Source organism: Erpetoichthys calabaricus, chromosome 7 (genome assembly GCF_900747795.2).
Source record: "Erpetoichthys calabaricus chromosome 7, fErpCal1.3, whole genome shotgun sequence".
In the NCBI taxonomy this organism is placed as follows: domain Eukaryota; kingdom Metazoa; phylum Chordata; class Cladistia; order Polypteriformes; family Polypteridae; genus Erpetoichthys; species Erpetoichthys calabaricus.
In genome coordinates this window covers 79,843,915-79,863,709 of record NC_041400.2, presented here as the reverse complement: position 1 = coordinate 79,863,709, position 19,795 = coordinate 79,843,915, and the positions used below count along the sequence as shown (strand labels likewise).

The following is a 19,795-nucleotide window of genomic DNA, read 5'->3' as shown; positions in this document are numbered from 1 at the left end:
CATTTTCTGAGTGTTTATTTTATTTCATTTCTGCGCATGACATGCCACAGAAAGTGAGACATATAGATAGCTTGGTTCTTTCAATAATCTATAAGGCTTTTATTAAAATACAATGCAGTGTATCCCCATGTGTGTAAAGTACAATGAAACTCTTTCATGCATTGCTCACCACAATACTATAATATATATATATATATATATATATATATATATATATATATATATATATATATATATAATATACTAGAGGACTTTACCTCCTGCTCACTTCACTCGCCAACCCTTCAGGCTGCACTATGCCCCAGCAACTTTGCATCTCTGTAGTTGACATATGTGGATTTCACTTTCACCAAACAACAAATCTTTTAATTTCCTGTGGATAGGCCTCTTCATTGGGAAGAAGCACTACTTTTCCCTGATGGAATCACGAATTAGATAATCTACTAGCCTCCGATTTAAGGTTTAAAGCCGAACAATAACTACATACTTCTGTCATATCACCTATGGCCATATATTCGATCTCTTTTCACTGTTCCGTTATTTCACTGAGTAATAATTTCTGCTTGTTAGTGCTAATGCGATCTTTACAATCAGTTTTTTGAGATTTTCGAATTTTAGTACTTTCATAATCTGTAACCTGCTCTGCATATGTATCGCTCCAACTTTTTTGAACCTCTTTAGGATGTTCTACTTTGTCTTCTACTTTGTCTTTTATTTCCGATCCCGCTTGGAGCTGAGAGCGCAGGAACTGTGTCTGACAATAGCATTCACATGAATGAGAAATTATAAACCATAAAGATGGCCTAGGCTATAAGGTCCGTGATGTCGTCATGGAGGAGTGGAAGAGGATTCCAGAGGCAACCTGTGAAGCTCTAGTGAACTCTATGCCCAAGAGAGTTATGGCAGTGCTGGAAAATAATGGTGGCCACACAAAATATTGACACTTTGGGCACAATTTGAACATTTTTTCACTTAGGGGTGTACCCACTTTTGTTGCCAGCGGTTTAGACATTAATGGCTGTGTGTTGAGTTATTTTGAGGGGACAGCAAATTTACACTGTTACACAAGCTGTACACTGACTACTTTACATTGTATCAAAGTGTCATATCTTCAGTGTTGTCCCATGAAAAGATATAATAAAATATTTACAAAAATGTGAGGGGTGTACTCACTTTTGTGAGATACTGTGTGTGTGTGTGTGTATATATATATATATATATATATATATATAATATATATATATATATATATATATAATATGGATATATACTGTATATACTAGCTGTATCCAGCCACGTGTTGCTGTGGCTCAGTCTGGTTAAATGGAAAAGAAAGAAAAGAGAAAGTGCACATTTCTAATACGTTTAATTTCACAATGCTTGTGGGTATACAATATTTTTTGTTGTTCCATTGTCTGTGCAGATATAGAGATTGTCTGGTTTGCTGACTCTAGAACACGCAACATATAATTGTCCATGTGAGAAGCAATCCGTGTCTTGATCTAAACCGCACAATTCTAAAGACTGGCCCTGAGCTTTGTTGATGGTGATTGCAAACGTCAATCGAATTGGGAATTGCAATCTCTTAAATTGAAATGGCATATCCATTGGAATCATAGGAATGCAAGGAATAAGGACATCTTCACCTTTGAAAGGTCCTGTCAAGATTGTTGCTACGACGTTGCTCATTAATTTTTTTACTGCAAGCCGCGTGCCTTGCAAAGCTTTGGCTGGTTGATATTTCGCAACATGATAATTGGCACGCCGATTTTCAATTGCAGTATGTGCGGTGGCATCTCTGGCAGATCGAGTGAATTCAAAAATTCTGTTGGATAATTAACCGCTTCATCTGCTTCCACAACAGTGTCAACGGATTTGTATGTGACTGCCTCGCTTTGAATGTTAGACTGAATAATATTGTTAAGTTCGTAGACGTCTTTGTTAATGGCCGCAAGAATAGCTCGTTCACTCAGCCAATCATGATTCTTATAATTGGTTTGAATATTGGGAAATACTTTTTCAACCAATTCTTCTTTTGACGTTACTAAATTGCAGAAGTTATGAGGCAATGAAATTCGTCCTGAGATCAGATCCACCGGCATGTTTCCGTTCCCAATTTCCAGCAATTGATGTGAGAATATCTCAGCTGATCGATCGTTTTGCAGCTGGACATGCATATTTGTAGTTAATTTTAATGTCTTTATGTGTCGCCACAAAGTAGAGTATTTCAGGCAAGCATTTATTTCATCCGCTGGTGTCGATCGAGGAATTACAGGTAATGTTTGCCTGAAATCTCCTGCAAGGAGTATTAATGCATTCCCAAATGGTCTGATGTTTCCACACAAATCTTGCAATGATCGATCAAGAGCCTCGAGCGATTTTTTTGTGCGCCATTGCGCATTCATCCTAAACAATAAGTTTGCATTTCTGCAATACTTTTCCAATGCCGGATGCTTTGGAAATGTTGCACGTGGGAGTTTCAATGAATTGCATGTTCAATGGCAATTTCAAAGCGGAATGAGCAGTTCTTCCACCTGGTAGCAATGTTGCAGCTATTCCAGACGATGCAAGAGCTAAGGCTATGCCATTTTGGGATCGAATTGCTGCCACAATCAATCTAATTAGGAACGTTTTACCAGTTCCTCCTGGCGCATCTAAGAAGAAGATTTCTCCAACCCCATTATTGACAGTTTGCATTATTTGATCGTAAATGCCTTTCTGCTCAAGCGTTAGCTTAGGAATATTTGATTTCACATACGACAAAAGATCACCCGTGTTGTAATTTTGTTCACGACGCAATTCTACATCGAACGAAGCAGCAGCAGATCGATTCGGTGATGGCATTCCCAATTGATTGAGAACTTTGTTCGCGATTTCTAAGCACAAATCTTCAATCATTATCAATGCTTTGTTGTAGATTTCTGCTGTGAAATCCATGTTCATATTTGAATATTCCTTGCTTATTTGACGGAAAATATCTTCAGCCATGTGCGATTTATATTTCTCCAATAACTCTGTTGGAGATGAAGGAGAGCAGGCGGTCAATATGATTGCAAACAATGCACGAATTTGATTTGGATGTGACGTGTTGCACGCGTCATTAATGCATACATCCCAGTGTCGGTCGTTCTCCAATAAATTCAGAGCTTGACATGCACTGCGGAAAGTGGCATGTGTAACGCCGTTGACAATTCTCAATTGCTGGAAAGACGTTGGACCGGGCACATTTACCAACAGCATGCGAAGAAAGAAGCATTCATCTTGATTGGGATGCATGGTGTACAGTCTGCCTATCGTAGTTTCTTTGAATATGCCAGGTTGTCCATTGACTCGCTCTCCTCGTTTGCATCGTTCAAATGATTTTCTACTTGCATTCCATGTGTAATACGTAGGCACTTCCAAATACAGCAGTGTTTTCGCAAACGCGTCATTTTGACATAACGTGAAGAAAGCAGTTAACGTTGTAGCCGGTGGATTCAGGGCTATTTGTTGCACATTTGCAGCTGTGAAATAAACGCGTTGTCCATTTTCTAGATGTACTGCTAAGTGAACAACAGCTGGACTTCATTCATGTATGGGAAATGAAAGAATTCGCCATACAGCTTCATTGCTGCTTATGTATCTTCCAGCCTGATACTGTGCGATTTTATCGATATGTATGACCACATTCCTATCACTTCTTTCTGGTTGCACGCCAAAAACTGCCATGTCTCTGCCTTTAATCATGTACTTACAAATGTATTTGATCGAAACATTGAAATGGAATCATAAAATATTTAGTATAGCGTGTGTTGCTTTTACGTCCAACAGATGGCGCTGTTTTTCAAAAAATGTTTTTACCCGTCACAGGTGTGACATCTATATAATAGTAGGTAGTAGGTATATAAAAACACATATTCGAATGTAACGTTGTGTCAAAATTTCAAAGCAATCGGTGAAGAACTTTCAGAGATTTAAGATTTTGAACAAACGAAACATTTACATTTTTATTTTTATATATATATATATATATATAATATGGATATATATATACTGCGGTGGGTTGGCACCCTGCCCAGGATTGGTTCCTGCCTTGTGCCCTGTGTTGGCTGGGATTGGTTCCAGCAGACCCCCGTGACCCTATGTTCGGATTCAGCGGGTTGGAAAATGGATGGATGGATATATATATATATATATATATATATATATATATATATATATATATATATATATATACTGGATGAAGAAGTGGCCAGGGAGAGGGAAGTCTGGGCATCTCTGCTCAAGCTGCTACCCCCGCGACCCGACCTCAGATAAGCGGAAGAGAATTGATGGATGGATGGATGGATGGATGGATATATATATATTGAGTAGGGTATAGAGAAAAGAAAAAAAATAGGGACACAGTGGGGAAAAAAAAGGGCAAAATGTCCACTTTAATCTCATAGTTTATTTTGTCATTAAAGTAGATCGTCATGAACTTAATCTTAAAATCAGTGTTTAATTTACTAGAGTTTCTCAGATCCTATCGTAACTAACTTAGCACATTAAATGCTTCATATTCCATGTTTTCTTTTATGTGTGCGGATCACTATGTGCTTCTTAAACGGGCTTTCTCTTACACTGACAGGACACAGAATATTCATGATATTACAGCTCTCTGAACAATTTCAATACTAAAATGTATACTTGATATTATTTTCAGGATGAAATGAATTAAAGCATGTATTAAACATGGGGGCACGGTGGCGTAGTGGTAGAGGTGAGCTGGCACCCTGTCCAGAGATCGTTCCTGCCTCCTGCAAGATGCTTGCTGGGATGTGCGTGACCCTCGATGAAATAATTTAGTGCAGCAGTACTGTCTCTTTCAAAAGTACCAACCCCGAATTCCTGACCTTCCTTTACTTTCTACACATATCAATCGCCTCACCATAAGCTCTGTAATAAATGTGAAACCATCTGTAAGCTTGAAATGCTGACTCTTCAAAACTTTTAAGGAACGTTGAAATATCTTCATTATACATGTTTAATTATTTCATCCATCTATCTGTCCAGGTTCGTGCCAGTCCCAGCTAGCATACAACATGAGGCAGGACCAATCCCTGGACAGGATACTAGCTCATCGCTACCGCTGCGCCACCGTGCCCACATGTTTAATTATTAGCAGTATACATTATTTAAATGAAGTTAAAAATGTATCTGTATAATGTAATATACATACTTTAATGCATTTCATCTTAAAATGATATAAAGAGCTCCAAGAAGATTGCTCTTGGAAATCTAAAACGACTTTGAAGCTAGTCATCATCATCTGTAAATATGCGCTCTCTTCTATTGAATTGAATTCCTTTATTGTTATTGTATGGTAAAATGAGATTCAATATGCAAATTCTCCATAAACTTATTTTCCTATAAAATGATAAAATAACAATAATAATATGATAAAAAACAATGAAAAATATACAATATAAAAGCATAAGTACAATATACATGTACATGTATTGCAGATAGTGTAAATGGTCCTTACAGGCATACAGGCTTGGGCAGATTTGTGGCAGATGAAATTTAATGTCAGTAAATGTAAAGTATTACACATAGGAAGTAAAAATGTTAGGTTTGAATACACAGTGGGCGGTTAGAAAATCGAGAGTACACCTTATAAGAAGGATTTAGGAGTCATAGTGGACTCTAAGCTATCAACTTCCTGACAGTGTTCAGAAGCCATTAAGAAGGCTAACAGAATGTTAGGTTATATGACATGATGTGTGGAGTACAAGTCCAAAGAGGTTATGCTCAGGCTTTATAATGCAATGGTGAGGCCTCATCTTGAGTACTGTGTGCAGTTTTGGTCTCCAGGCTACAAAAGGACATAGCAGCGCTAGAACAGGTCCTGAGAAGAGCGACTAGGCTGATTCCAGGGCTACAGGGGTTGAATTATGAGGAAAGATTAAAAGAGCTGAGCCTATACAGTTTAAGCAAAATAAGATTAAGAGGTGACATGATGTAAGTGTTTAAAATTATGAAGGGAATCAGTACAGTGGATTGAGACTGTTACTTTATCAAGAACACGGGGACACAGTTGGAAAGTTGTTAAGGGTAAATTTCGCACAAACATTAGGAAGTTTTTCTTTACACAAAGAAAGATAGACACTTGGAATAAGCTACCAAGTAGTGTGGTAGACAGTAAGACGTTAGGGACTTTCAAAACTCAACTTGATGTTTTTTTGGAAGAAATAAGTGGATAGGACTGGCTAGCTTTGTTGGGCTGAATGGCCTGTTCTCGTCTAGAGTGTTCTAATGTTCTAAAGTGGCTTACGTTGTGCAATATTACAATTGTAGTGCAAGTGTACAGGGAGATAATTGTAATTTTAAGTACAAACAGTTCTACTGGGAGCACTTGATGGACTGATAGAGAGGGTTTATAGCTCTTGGAATAAAACTGTTTTTGAACCTCGAGGTCTGTACAGGAAAGGCTCTGAAGAGTTTGCTGAATGGGCGAAGTTCAAATAGACTGTGTGCATGGCTGAGGCAGCATGTGCTACAAATTTTCTCAAAGGCTAAATGCTGTATCCTGATAATCCTCTGTGCTCTTAAAACAATCTGCTGTAGAGCTTTCCAATCAGCTGCTGTATAGCTCTGATTCCACACTCAGATACATTGGGTAGAAAGAAAGAAAGAAAGAAAGAGAGAAAGAAAGAAAGAAATTCAGGAATTCAGAGAATAAAACTGAATAAAAAAAAAAAAACAAAGCTAACCTTTACAAGAATCATAAATTACACCGGCTGTTACAGACTGGAATCAAATGTATGTTTTTATTCTAAAATAGTAAGAATACGAGCAGCTCACTTCTCAAAACGGACTCGTCCGCGATCGAACCAATGAAATTTTGATTACCAGTCAACGGTTGGTACCGTTGCACCATGAAGCAGTCATAACAAATGCGTGTCAATGTCGCACACTAATGCGCGTCCTTTTTCTGCAGTTATATTTTTGAATAAAAGCACACTTGTTCTGTTATATTTGTACCTTTTGTGAAAGTGTTTCTTTGATATTTGGACTTCAGGCTTCACACATTATACACTTCATGTCTACATTCTGTCAATTATTACTAAAACATGAAAAACATTTCTGTTTTAACGATGTGTTTTCATAGATCGTTGTAGACACGGAACACACATGAAATGCAAGTGTTCCAGATAACGATATAGTATTTATAATAGGAGTCATTTTGCTTGACTTCTCACTCTATATAACTCTAAGCAACTGACACGCAGGTAAACAGACTAGAGCTGAGAAAATTGTGCGGGGTAGGGGGATGTGATAGCAGGCTGCTGGCTGCTTGCTGCTTATTGACACATTTACAGGACAAAAGACACTGATGGAGAGGTGCGAAGCGATTTAAGGTGGGACGGATCTACGAGTTTTTTCGTAGGCTCTGGTAATTCTAGTGTTAAACAAAAACAAGCAAGCCTAACTAGTCTTTAATATTGCCTTTCAAAACATTTTTATCAACATGAAGAAAAATTTTACAAAGACAAACTAAAGAAAATGTATATCCACATTTACATAATAGTGCCTCAGCAGAGACCATTAATTACATTTGAATCCCTGCCAAAATGTAATTCTCCCTAAACACCCTCCAATGTCCTTTTCACCTCATCAATTACCTACTGATAGCTGCATTTTTTTTTGCAAATGTATCTGTTGGCAGCATTCAGCCTGCACTCTACCATATCCCATTCAGCCAGCTGAAGCCATCCCACAGCAGCAATTTTAACTTTCAGCTCAAGTCTGTGTTGAAGTTACCTAGCAAAGAGTTATAAGGAATTATATAGGTAGTAATAAATAGTTATTTCAGATACTGTAAATACATTTCATTTGTTTTCCATGTCTACAACAGTCTGTAAATGTACGATGAAATAAGAAATGTTAGGTCTTGTAGGTACAAATCCACTGTATGTGTTTATTGCTTAAATGTGAAACACATAAACACCTGAAAATGTCTTTATTTGAAATCAACATTTGGACTTGACAGTCTTTACGCATTCACAGCAACATGTCATTTGAACAATTTCTTTTTATTAAGGTTTATTCTTGAATGAAAGCACACCTGTTTCATTATATCTTTTTGTGAAATTGTGGCCAAAGTGATGACTCTGAGGCTTGGGATCTGCGCCGGCAATTGGTAGGTTGTTGGTTCAAAGCCCTTAAGTGCCATAAGTGACTCCACTCCGTATTGGGTCCCAAGACCCTTAACCTACAATTGCTCTGTCCTGGGTGTGATGTTAACCTGGGTACAGCCCTGCAAGCATGTCCTCCAACTTACAGGGAGAACTCAGGGGTTGGTGGCAAGATTGGCACTCCAGCCACTGTAAAAACCTCACACTGTTCCACTCCATTCAATTTAGTGTGTTGCTGAGGTGTCACCTGTTGCATGGCTGTACTTGGGTTCTGATTTGGTATCCTGAGGTGGGTCGTCTTGTGGTGGGTGCAGCAGCGCATTGTATCAGTGCATGCTCCCAACCCTCATTTGTGAAAGTGTTTATATTCCAGTAAGCACTTCAATGATATTGAATCTGTCTTTTTCTCTTTCGCTCTCTCTGTTGCACAAGCACACACATGTTCTTGTTTTTTGTACAATCTGAAAGTAGAACTTTACACATTGTGTAGAAACAATTGTAGGTTGGGAGTTGTAATGCAGTGTCACCCTCAGGCGATGCCCATACTGCGCTTCACCAGGTCATGTGGAGGGAGGAATAGTACAGAGAGGTCAGTACTACAGTATACTGTATACAATTGTCAAATTCAAACATTAACAGTTTCCACATATCCAAGTACCCTCCTTCCTACATTTATGACAGATGTACCCCTTACACTGTGTTCCTATTTCATCAAAGGAGCAGCTGGAACTGAGTTTTCTTTCCAGCGGAGACAGAGATCTTGAAACAGGATCTTTTCATCAAAGTTGCTTAAAGTTGAGTCCTTCTTTCTTTTTCCATCACCTTTTCATGTAAGAAGCGACGATGAAGTTCCTGTGCAAGGCAGACCAAGAACACTTTTCTTTTTTCACTGGACCCCCTGCATGCCTTGTACGGCATGTGTGCATTCATTGCCCTAGGTCAAGCATGATGTAGAAGACGGCAACAGACCACTTGCATGTTCCTGCTCACACCATATAAGCACGTACTCAAAGTATTACGTGTAATTCCCAGTTCCAGTGTTTCAAAACACAACTCACATACTCACCCACAGTGATTCCAGTCTTTTGCGTACTCATAACGATGGAATCTTTATCACAGGTAGTACATGAAGTGTTTATTTATAAAGTGCTTTGTGGTGTTTCAGTAGAATGTAATAAAATAGCCTTTATTCTTTATTCTCATACGTTAAATGGGAATTTTTTCTGTCGTGGCCCGTATGTTGTTTTGGTTTTTTTTTTGGTTTTTTTTGGGACACATTAGTGTCATATTAGTATAAAACAGGGTGTCACGCATGGGCATCGGAGGACTCCTCTAAGGGCCGGCAAAGGTACACAATAGCCCGCTGAGACGAGAGGGGGGGCTACTGTTGACCTTGCCCTGTTCTTCCTCTTCCCTCACAGCTCCAAGAAGCCACCTGGCAAGGGCACTTAAAAGTATACTGGAGCATGTTGCTGAGCTTAGGGATCGTTTCGAGCACCTAAGATCAGCTGTCTGGGAGCATTTAGAAGGGGCACAGCATGCACAGGCCCAGTTGTACAACCGGAACTCCTGCCTCTGAGGGTTCTGTCCTGGCGACCGCGTCATGGTGCTCATCTCTACAAAGCTATTCCAAGCTCCTAGCCCACTGGCAGGGCCCATTTGAATTACGCGAACGGAAAGGATTGGTGGATTATCTAATCTATCAACCCAATCAGCATCCCAAGGAGCGGATCTACCACATCAACCTACTAAAGCCGTGGGTAGACTGTACTTCCCAGGAAGCAATGGTTGCTTCCGCTATTTCCTTATTTACAAACGCCAAACACCTAAATTATGGGGATAAGCTTGCTCCCTAACAAAGGTACGAGATAGCAGAGATAATAAGCTCGGTGGAGGGGGTTATCAGATCTCACCCGCGCCACACTTCACTCATAACCCACTATATTATCACAGAACCGGGAGTGATGGTGCAAGAACATCCCTATCAACTCCCTGAGGCTAAGAAGTCAGAGGTGGAGTTGGAAATAGGTCGGATGTTGGAGATGGGCGTGATAGAGGCCAGTCACAGTCCCTGGTCCCACCCGATCATCTTAATTCTTAATTAATGAGATATTGCCTCATCTTTTAAAACTGCTGCTATAACCCCAATACTAAAAAAACCTGGTGCTGATCCTACTAATTTCAATAATTTTCACCCCATTTCTAACTTGCCCTTTATCTCCAAAATTCTTGAAAAAATAGTAGCTATCCAACTTCACACCCACTTATCTCACAATAAGCTATATGAAAAGTTCCAGTCTGGTTTTCACCCTCTTCATAGTACAGAAACGGCACTTGTTAAAATTACCAATGACCTCCTTATGGCTGCTGATTCTGGTCTAATCACTATTCTCATCCTCCTTGATCTGAGTGCGGCCTTTGATACTATTTGTCATACCACTCTTCTTAATAGATATGGACGATCACGTAGACAAGACAGCAGGTGTGATCATATAGCAGCTTTATTTTCTCATCGTCACAGTGAGCAGGTTTCAGAAAAGCAGGCAATCAATATTACATGACAGCGTCAGGGCTCTTCTGAACAACTGTTTTTTGGGTGGGGCAAAGTTTTTATACCCCTAGAATGCGTGATTTAATATTCATTATGAAAATGCAACAGTCAACACTTTATTATACACAATCCTTGAGCCCCTTCAATGCTCCTTGTGCAACTTGATTCCTTGGCTCCTTGTTATGGCGTTCAGATGTAAACTAAGAGAACACTTGATAAGGCAGTCTCAGTGTGGAATGCTTAGACCTTGAGTCCTTTGAACAAATATTTTTTCTGTTTGCTCAGCAAAGCATGTTTTTAAAGCTTACTTCTGCTTAACTCCTTAGACAAGGATTAGTACAAGGGAACAAAGAGAACATTCATCTTCCACATAGATTATCTTTGATTGGCATTACTCACACTCCACTTGATTGGCTCTGTCCTGGGGCCTCTTCTTTTTATTATTTATTTATTAATGTTGTGTCATCATCATAGAAATTTTAACATTAATTAAACAGAAGGGCCCGGAGCCCTACTACCATCTGATTCTGCTGTCCATGATTACTTCTATAGTATACATTTTCTGATACACACACGTGTTTGTCTAAATTCAATTTCTGAAACAAACACATTATCAGTTTTAGGACATGTAAGCTTTCTTGTACTTAATTGTTTTTGAACATTCAAATTTAGCTATAGAATGTTGAAGCCTATGTAGACCGGGTTGGCACCATTTTTTCGAATGAGCTCTTCATTTTGTTTGTCATATGAATGTGAGGGCAACCTCAGTTTCTTTTTCCATCTCCTGAGTTGTACCAGTACATGCCATATTGCTTCAGATGGTAACACAATGGCCACTCCCCACCATGTGGCACTTGCATCTCTTTGGCAACAAGTAACAAAGATGGATTCCAGTTGTGCTAAACCACAGTAAAGGTGATACTTGAAAATTTGTACCAGTTGGCAAATATCTACAGGTGCAACATTTTATTGGTATTTCACACACCTCAAGTTGCCAATGTTGATTTACCTTCGTCCATTCTTAAAAATAAAAGGCACTCTGTGCCACGAAGTAGACTCAAATTTCACTTTTGTTTTGTGCCTTGTTTTTCACCTTTTTTGATTTAAATTCATATGTAACTGTTTACATTTTGTAAGATAAATGTTTTAAAAATTTTAGGCGCTTAAGAAAAATAAAGGCATGCACCCACACGAACACTGTCTGTGATCCGTTGTTGAATCCCCCTGTTTAAAGATATTTTTAACTAAGTACAAAATAATAAAAATTGGATTTTTTTCCTCTCTACAGAATATGTTGCTGACTCAACTGCTGTAGATGGAAGTGAAGATGGAAGAAAAGAAAATCTGGTAAGAGAAGCCCTTGCTCTAATATTATTTTCTCTTTGCTTTGATTTTATTTTCTGTACTGACACTGAGTAGTTGTAGGCATTAACAGTTATATATTTATATCCTGAGTGATCTATAATTAAGAAGTGCATAAATGCACATATGAGTGCTATCAAAAGAATAAATTTCATTTTTAACACAGCTTAATTCTGTTTTTGAAAGCTTCAGTAGCCAGTGCCGGCTGGGTAACGCATTATCTTTAATGCTTTCAGAGTTTAGTTTTATTTATGAAATATTGTCCAGTTTTTAGTAGAAATTCCAATGTGAATACAGTACAGTAAAATCTTGATTATCCATCAGGGGTCAGGATGGATGCCATGACGGATAAGGGAAAAGACTGATAACAGAACAGCTACTTTAAAAATAATATATACAGAAGTTTAGTTTAGCGAATAGTCAAATTTATTAACAAAACAAAATATAATATAGTATTACCAAAATTAATTAATTCATAAAATATTGTAACGACCAGTGTAATAAGCAAATAAATCTCAAAGGTACTTACGTTTTCTGTGTTTTACTTGGAAACTTCATTCCGTAACAATTGGAGTCCTGTCTTATACTTCATTATCTGGGTTACGGAGCACACCGCCAAAACAATAAAAGAAAGCATTCACTACCAGTTTATCTTGTGCCACTTATATTCTTTCTCTATACCGCAAACACTCCTGCTTATGGTCTTCTTACTCAAAACTTTATTCTGATGCACCTTCCTTTTTCTCCTAACTTCTGTCACCCATCTCCTAAGAGGCATGTCTGCCCCTCCTCAGAACAGAAGCCCTTCACACAGTTCCATTACTTACAGAATTCATTCCACCCTTTATGCCCCCCCCCCCCCCATAGAACATCACTAGCTGCCTGCATATTACAATATATTAACAAAACATAATATAACAAAATTTAAAAATCGTTCATTGTTGTTCTTTCTACTCCATAAACTGAAGCAATACTTGAAGCACTTTCTCCGTCTCGCAAATGTTTAATAATTTCAGTTTTTTGTGGCAGTTCCAACACCACATGCATACGTTTATCGGACATAACAATGTATAGTAGATTAATTATAGCAAAAGAGAAATGCTACAAAACACTATTAAAACTGAAGTTACGTAAGTGTTGGGGAAGAACACTGCATGCTATCACAAGGGAGATTTGTTCCAATGTGGATTGCTTTCAGTGTAACCCCAGCAGTAGTAATAGGTAGGCTCTGTTATGCTCAATTTTTTTTTTTTTTTTTGGGCACAGACAGTTAACGGAGTCTGATGGATAATCAAGGTTTTACTGTATTTTAAATATACTAGAGGCAGAATATATCCATAATTATCTTTCTCAATTTTGCGTTAAAACATATAAAATATGATACATTTCAGGCAAGATGTGTTAATTTTTATTTTGTTAGTGTAGAGTATTGATTATTGTAATACTAAACTGGCACTATAACTCTGTTCAAAATTTTAATGTTCCAATATTATGACAGGCCTTATTTCTATATGCTGTAGTAGGAAAGAAAAAATAGAATTACTTTCTTTTTTCTAATATTAATGATAGTTTTAAGTTATTTGTCTAAAACTAGATATTTAGACTCTTCAATTTATCTTTTTTTCCATACCTTATATATTTTTAATTGTATTCAGTAGCAATAATCACTGTGCAGACATTATTATTATTATTATTATTATTATTCAGTGTTTGTTTCCACTCACATGATGTCTTTGCGGTTTTAGCTGGTAAATCCAGGCTAAAACAAGAAGCCAAAGTGATTTACCTTAACACCTTTCTAAGGAGGGTGGCACGGTGACGCAGTGGTAATGCTGCTGCCTCGTAGTAAGGAGACCTGGGTTTGCTTCCCGGTCCTCCCTGCGTGGAGTTTGCATGTTCTCCCTGTGTCTGCGTGGGTTTCCTCCCACAGTCCAAAGACGTGCAGGTTAGGTGCATTGGCGATCCTAAATTGTCCCTAGTGTGTGCTTGGTGTGTGTGTATGTGCCCTGTGGTGGGCTGGCGCCCTGCCCGGGGTTTGTTCCTGCCTTGCGCCCTGTGTTGTCTGGGGTTGGCTCCAGCAGACCTCTGTGACCCTGTGTTAGGATGTCACCTATTCTGTTTCTCTTCTCGGTACTCAAATGTGGCATTGGTGCCACGGCCCACCTGTCAAGTTGTTTTGTAAACCTTAAGCAGTATTTTAAAGTCAATTCTAAATGACACAAGTAACCAATTTAGTGACTTCAAAACTGAAGATATGTGCTCGGATTTTCTTTTCCTAGTTAAGATTCTAGCAGCTGCATTCTGCACTAATTGCAATTGATTGATGTCTTTTTTGGGTAGTCCCGAGAGGAGTGCGTTACAGTAATCTAGCCGACTGAAAACAAAAGCGTGAAATAATTTCTCAACATCTTGCAATGTTATAAGAGCTCTAACTTTTGCTATATTTCTTAAGTGAAGAAATGCTGTCCTGGTAATGGTGATTAATATGTGATTTAAAAATTCAGGTCAGAGTCAATAGTTACCCCTAAATTCTTTACCTCCGTCTTGACTTTTAATCCTGTTGCATCAAGTTTATTTCTAATAATCTTATTATATTCATTTTTGCTAATCACTAAAATTTCTGTTTTCTCCTTATTTAGTTTGAGAAAATTGCTACTGATCCGTTCAGAAACACAAGTAAGACATTGTGTCAGTGAATCAAGAGTGTTGGGATCATCAGGCGCTATTGATAAATACAGTTGTGTGTCATCTGATAATCTGGCCTAATGGAAGCATGTAAATCGAAAAGAGCAGTGGACTCAGGATAGAGCCTTGTGGAACACTATATAGAATACTAGCAAAATACCCGCGCTTCGCAGCGGAGAAGTAGTGTGTTAAAGAGGTTATGTAAACATATATATACATATTCATATATACATATATATACATATCTACATATACACATATCTACATATATATATATACATATACACATCCACATATATATACATATATATATACACATATCAACATATATATACACATACATTCACGGCATTCGTAGTCTGTGTCACAATCTGATTGTATGGGTGGTTACCTACCAGGTAACGCTTTGTGGTTGGTCAGCAATCTGCTAACGGTGCCACGGTGCCCTCAGTTTGTGAGGAGCAGATCACAGAATGGTTGAAATAGTTTACTGTCAAATAAATGCAAAGAGTACACGACGCGTGTTTCGCCCTCATTCTGGGCTCATCAGGTGTACACACTCCACTGCACTCCCTCTCGGGAATCGAACCTCGGACGTGAGCGCCAGAGGCGATGCCCCTAACGTTGCGCCACGGCGTGTGGTTCGTTTATTTGACAGCATGTAGATCGGGGTAATTACATTCACGGCATTCGTAGTCTGTGTCACAATCTGATTGTATGGGTGGTTACCTACCAGGTAACGCTTTGTGGTTGGTCAGCACATACATACACACAGAACAAATACATATATACATATACACATACAGTGGTGTGAAAAACTATTTGCCCCCTTCCTGATTTCTTATTCTTTTGCATGTTTGTCACACAAAATGTTTCTGATCATCAAACACATTTAACCATTAGTCAAATATAACACAAGTAAACACAAAATGCAGTTTGTAAATGGTGGTTTTTATTATTTAGGGAGAAAAAAAAATCCAAACCTACATGGCCCTGTGTGAAAAAGTAATTGCCCCCTGAACCTAATAACTGGTTGGGCCACCCTTAGCAGCAATAACTGCAATCAAGCATTTGCGATAACTTGCAATGAGTCTTTTACAGCGCTCTGGAGGAATTTTGGCCCACTCATCTTTGCAAAATTGTTGTAATTCAGCTTTATTTGAGGGTTTTCTAGCATGAACCGCCTTTTTAAGGTCATGCCATAGCATCTCAATTGGATTCAGGTCAGGACTTTGACTAGACCACTCCAAAGTCTTCATTTTGTTTTTCTTCAGCCATTCAGAGGTGGATTTGCTGGTGTGTTTTGGGTCATTGTCCTGTTGCAGCACCCAAGATCGCTTCAGCTTGAGTTGACGAACAGATGGCCGGACATTCTCCTTCAGGATTTTTTGGTAGACAGTAGAATTCATGGTTCCATCTATCACAGCAAGCCTTCCAGGTCCTGAAGCAGCAAAACAACCCCAGACCATCACACTACCACCACCATATTTTACTGTTGGTATGATGTTCTTTTTCTGAAATGCTGTGTTCCTTTTACGCCAGATGTAATGGGACATTTGCCTTCCAAAAAGTTCAACTTTTGTCTCATCAGTCCACAAGGTATTTTCCCAAAAGTCTTGGCAATCATTGAGATGTTTCTTAGCAAAATTGAGACGAGCCCTAATGTTCTTTTTGCTTAACAGTGGTTTGCGTCTTGGAAATCTGCCATGCAGGCCATTTTTGCCCAGTCTCTTTCTTATGGTGGAGTCGTGAACACTGACCTTAATTGAGGCAAGTGAGGCCTGCAGTTCTTTAGACGTTGTCCTGGGGTCTTTAGTGACCTCTCGGATGAGTCGTCTCTGCGCTCTTGGGGTAATTTTGGTCGGCCGGCCACTCCTGGGAAGGTTCACCACTGTTCCATGTTTTTGCCATTTGTGGATAATGGCTCTCACTGTGGTTCACTGGAGTCCCAAAGCTTTAGAAATGGCTTTATAACCTTTACCAGACTGATAGATCTCAATTACTTCTGTTCTCATTTGTTCCTGAATTTCTTTGGATCTTGGCATGATGTCTAGCTTTTGAGGTGCTTTTGGTCTACTTATCTGTGTCAGGCAGCTCCTATTTAAGTGATTTCTTGATTGAAACAGGTGTGGCAGTAATCAGGCCTGGGGGTGGCTACGGAAATTGAACTCAGGTGTGATACACCACAGTTAGGTTATTTTTTTAACAAGGGGGCAATTACTTTTTCACACAGGGCCATGTAGGTTTGGATTTTTTTTCTCCCTAAATAATAAACACCATCATTTAAAAACTGCATTTTGTGTTTACTTGTGTTATATTTGACTAATGGTTAAATGTGTTTGATGATCAGAAACATTTTGTGTGACAAACATGCAAAAGAATAAGAAATCAGGAAAGGGGCAAATAGTTTTTCACACCACTGTACATACATAGTGCGTTGTAATATGGGCTGTGATTGTTACATGGGAGGGAGACGACAAATCACAGCTTCCCGTTTTCTAATCGGGGCTGTGATTGGTGCTTTGACTGATGCCCAGATCCCACAGTATCTCCCCTTAGGAGAGGCGTTAGGCAAGTGTAATTGAATAGCGGTGCTGCAAGTTTAGCTTTACAGTGATCCCTTGCTATATCGCGCTTCGCCTTTCGCGGCCTCACTCTATCGCGGATTTTATATGTAAGCATATTTAAATATATATCGCAAATTTTTTGCTGGTTCGCGGATTTCTGCGGACAATGGGTCTTTTAATTTCTGGTACATGCTTCCTCAGTTGGTTTGCCCAGTTGATTTCATACAAGGGACGCTATTGGCAGATGGCTGAGAAGAAACCCAACTTACTTTTCTCTCTCTCTCTCTTGTGCTGACTTTCTCTGATCGTGACGTAGGGGGATTGAGCAGGGGGGGCTGTTCGCACACCTAGACGATACGGACGCTCGTCTAAAAATGCTGAAAGATTATCTTCACGTTGCTACCTTCTGTGCAGCTGCTTCCTGAAGCGACATGCTGCACGGTGCTTCGCATACTTAAAAGCTCGAAGGGCACGTATTGATTTTTGCTTGTTTGTTTTTCTCTGTCTCTCTCTCTCTCTCTCTTTGTCTGCTCCTGACGGAGGGGGTGTGAGCTGCCGCCTTCAACAGCTTTGTGCCACAGTGCTTCGCATACTTAAAAGCCAAACAGCCCTATTGATTTGTTTGCTTTCCTCTGTCTTTATGACATTATCTGCTCCTGACGCGTACTCCTTTGAAGAGGAAGATATGTTTGCATTCTTTTAATTGTGAGACGGAACTGTCATCTCTGTCTTGTCATGGAGCACAGTTTAAACTTTTGAAAAAGAGACAAATGTTTGTTTGCAGTGTTTGAATAACGTTCCTGTCTCTCTACAACCTCCTGTGTTTCTGCGCAAATCTGTGACCCAAGCATGACAATATAAAAATAACCATATAAACATATGGTTTCTACTTCGCGGATTTTCTTATTTCGCGGGTGTCTCTGGAACACAACCCCCGCGATGGAGGAGGGATTACTGTACACCTGTTTTTAAGGCTTATTGACTGAAAGGGGCTTTCATGAAAAAAGTTAGGGCTTTGCTACAGGATACACCCTCCACAAGTTAAGGAAGTAAAAATAAAGGTATACATTTCTGTTTTATTTAAACCTTTTAAGTTTGTATGCGGGCGGTATGGTGGCACAGTGAAAGGTGCCAGTTAGGGGACCCGGGTTCGCTTCCTTGCGTGGAGTTTGAATGTTCTCCCCGTGTCTGTCTGGGTTTCCTCCGGGTACTCCGGTTTCCTCCCACAGTCCAAAGACATGCAGGTGAGGTGCATTGGCGATTCTAAATTGTCCCGTGTGTGTGGGTGTGTGCGCCCTGTGGTGGGCTGGCACCTTGCCCGGGATTTGTTTCCTGCCTTGTGCCCTGTGTTGGCAGGGATTGGCTCCTGTATTTAGGATATAGCGGGTTGGACAATGGATGGATGGACATTTGTATGCATAGCCCTATTTGCCCGTTTTCGTTTTTTTTCTTTCTTCAGTAATATTTCAGCAAACCCGGAGCTTGTCATTTCAAATCCTGGTACTGACACCACTGTGTGACCCTGAGGAAGTCACTTCACCTGCCTGTGCTGCAAAAAACAAAAGTAATGTAACAAATTGTACCTCAGATGTTGCAAGTTGCTGGAATAAAGGCATAAGTCAAATAGATAAATATGTATTATACACATAGGAACTATTCATTTATTTTCAGTTAAGTCATCTGCAGCAAACCTTTATAAATGAGGGTTTCTCCTTTTTAGATAGTGCAAACTGTTTCTTCTTCATTGAGGTTTTTTCTTGGAGAGCTTTTTTCATTTCATTGAAAATTAAAGCAGCAGCTGCCAAAATATGTAGCTTTCTTATTAATTTTTCAACATTGTGTAAAATAACGTTATAAAGTAACATAAAAGGTTTAAATACTGGTTATCCTTTTACACTAAAATATTACTAAAGAGATACAAAAAAAGGAAAATGCATATGTTGTCTTTCTTTAAGGAGATTAAATATTACCGAAGAAAGAAAAAAAAAACTAAAACAGCCAAATGGGGCTATGCATACGAACTTAAAAGGTTTAAATAAAGCAGAAATATATACCTTTATTTTTACTTCCTTAACTTGTGGAGGGTGTATCCTGTAGCAAAACTTTTTTCGTGAAAGCCCGTTTCAGTCAATAAGTCTTAAAAACAGGTGTAAAGATATTGACAATAAGCTACGCAAACCCACCAAGACATGGAATCGTTTAAATCAAGGCGCGAGTCGAAAAACACCATCCCATACTATTAGTTAACGATTAACACATTTCTATATGTATTGTAAGCATACAATACAACTGATAATATGTTGCGCTTATTTATGTGGTGTACCGACATTTTTGCGCGTTTAACGGCTGAAATCCAACGTGGTTTGTGCCCTTCAGAATGAAAACAGTTTGCATTTACCTTTTTAATAAAAGGCGAGCTTTTAAGCCTGAGAAATCACCCCGTAAATGCACACGTTTAATTGTACATGTGT

The 19,795-nt window shown here is 39.0% G+C and overlaps 1 protein-coding gene across 1 annotated transcript in view; it reads left to right on the top strand.

The window, feature by feature from the left end:
* dnai1.2 (dynein, axonemal, intermediate chain 1, paralog 2) overlaps positions 1-19,795 on the top strand; it is a 365,397-nt gene that overhangs the window by 143,102 nt on the left and 202,500 nt on the right. Inside the window, 1 exon segment of the mRNA XM_028804629.2 lies at positions 11,999-12,057. Within this exon segment, the coding sequence (XP_028660462.2) occupies positions 11,999-12,057 (59 nt within the window).